This window comes from Octopus bimaculoides, chromosome 27 (assembly GCF_001194135.2).
Source record: "Octopus bimaculoides isolate UCB-OBI-ISO-001 chromosome 27, ASM119413v2, whole genome shotgun sequence".
Classification (NCBI taxonomy): Eukaryota; Metazoa; Mollusca; class Cephalopoda; order Octopoda; family Octopodidae; genus Octopus; species Octopus bimaculoides.
The window spans coordinates 3,883,800-3,885,535 of NC_069007.1; the positions used below are offsets into that span (position 1 = coordinate 3,883,800).

General features: G+C 40.8%; 1 protein-coding gene across 1 annotated transcript in view; it reads right to left on the reverse strand.

The window, feature by feature from the left end:
• LOC106879169 (uncharacterized) overlaps positions 1-1,736 on the reverse strand; it is a 27,357-nt gene that overhangs the window by 18,855 nt on the left and 6,766 nt on the right. The window contains exons 4-5 of the mRNA XM_014928613.2: positions 1,578-1,676; positions 312-477 (exon numbers count right to left, since the gene is read on the reverse strand). Coding sequence (XP_014784099.1) covers positions 312-477; positions 1,578-1,676 — 265 coding nt within the window. The remainder of the gene's footprint in view (positions 1-311; positions 478-1,577; positions 1,677-1,736) is intronic.

A 1,736-nucleotide genomic window follows, 5' to 3' on the forward strand; every position in this document is an offset into this window, starting at 1 on the left:
TTCTTGAAGTTTCATAATGCCTTTGTAGTGATAGAGATGGTGGTGGTCGTGGTGGTGATGGTCGTGGTGGTGATGGTCGTGGTGGTGATGGTCGTGGTGGTGATGGTCGTGGTGGTGATGGTGGTGGTGAGTTTGTTCACGATGATCATACCACACAGGTGCAGGTGCATGGTAAGAAGCTTGCTTTTCAACCGCTTGGTTTCAAGTTCAGTCCCACTGTGTGGCACCTTGATTGTCGTGCATATAAAGTCTTTGGATGCTGATCAGGGGATGAAGAATGGCAATAAAAAATGAAACGGCTGGATTCTTACCTTCGCTTCCGTCAAAGTCTTTGTGTCCTCCGGGAGACGGCAGCAAAAACAGAGCAGGGCAGGTGTTGTTTGTACATGTGAAGACATCTCGGATGTTGTAATTTTCCTTGGTCGGAATCACATTGCCAAGTTGACTGATCACTAATGCATAGCATACCTCACTGAGCTATCAGAAAAGAAAAATATACATATATACATACATATATATATACATACATATATATACATATATATATATACACACACACACACACACATTTATGAGGGAGTTGTGAAAAGTTCCTGGCTCTGGGTAAAAGAAAATACAGGAGGATCAGTTAATTATGATTTTATTCAACATATTCTCCTCTCAGATTCACACATTTATTGCAGCAGTCCTTCAGTTTTTCTTATCCCTGTAAAAGAACTCAGATGGTTGGGCCTCCAGCCAGGCCTTTCGTGATACCCTTAAAGCCAGGAACTTTCTAGCACCCCCTTGTGTGTATGTGTGCGTGTGTGCGTGTGTGTGTGTATATATATATATATAAGCAAAACATTCAAATGCTGAGATTTGAAATCATATGTCACTACTGTTCATATCATCTGTGGATAAATTTTAAAATTGATGACATCACCAACAGTGACATAGGTGGATCGCAGATGTAATAGCATTATACAGCTATGAATTATAAATTTGCATGAAGTGTAGTGATGCTTAAGAAGCATCTACCTGCTAGAAATAAGAGCTAAAGTCTAAAATTAATCCACCGTACCGCACCAAGATAACAGAGAAAAACAGTATACAATAGGCTTCTTTCAGTTTCCATCTACCAAATCCACTCACAAGGCTTTGGTTGGCCTGAGGCTATAGTAGAAGACACTTGCCCAAGGTGCCACGCAGTGGGACTGAACCTAGTTGGTGTTTGCCCCTTGCCACCAGCTGGTGTTGGTTTGTTTATATCCTCTTAGCAGTTCGGCAAAAGAGACTGCTAGAATAAATACCAGGCTTAAAAATAAACAAAAAAAAAAACAAAATGTAGTGGAGTTGATTCGTTCAACTAAGACCCTACAAGGTGGTGCTCCAGCATGGCCACAGTCAAATGACTGAAACAACTAAAAGAGGAATACATACTCTGCCTAACACCTGTTAAAGTAAGAAGAAATCACTCGTTAACCTGAAATAACTTTTGCTAATTATAATGACGACGATGATGATGATGGTGTTGATGGCACAAGGATGGATTCCTGAACCAAAAGTGAAAGAAATGGAATGAAATGCTTACTTACTCTCTCAGGACAACAGAACTTCCACAGAATCGCTCTTTGGAACACAGTCAAGTGTTTCAGATTTTCTTCGGGAACTTGATTCACAAGAACACTGGGATTCTACGAAGAGAAAGAAGAACAGAGATGATTTTTTGGGGGGAAGGATGGGAGGATGGGGTA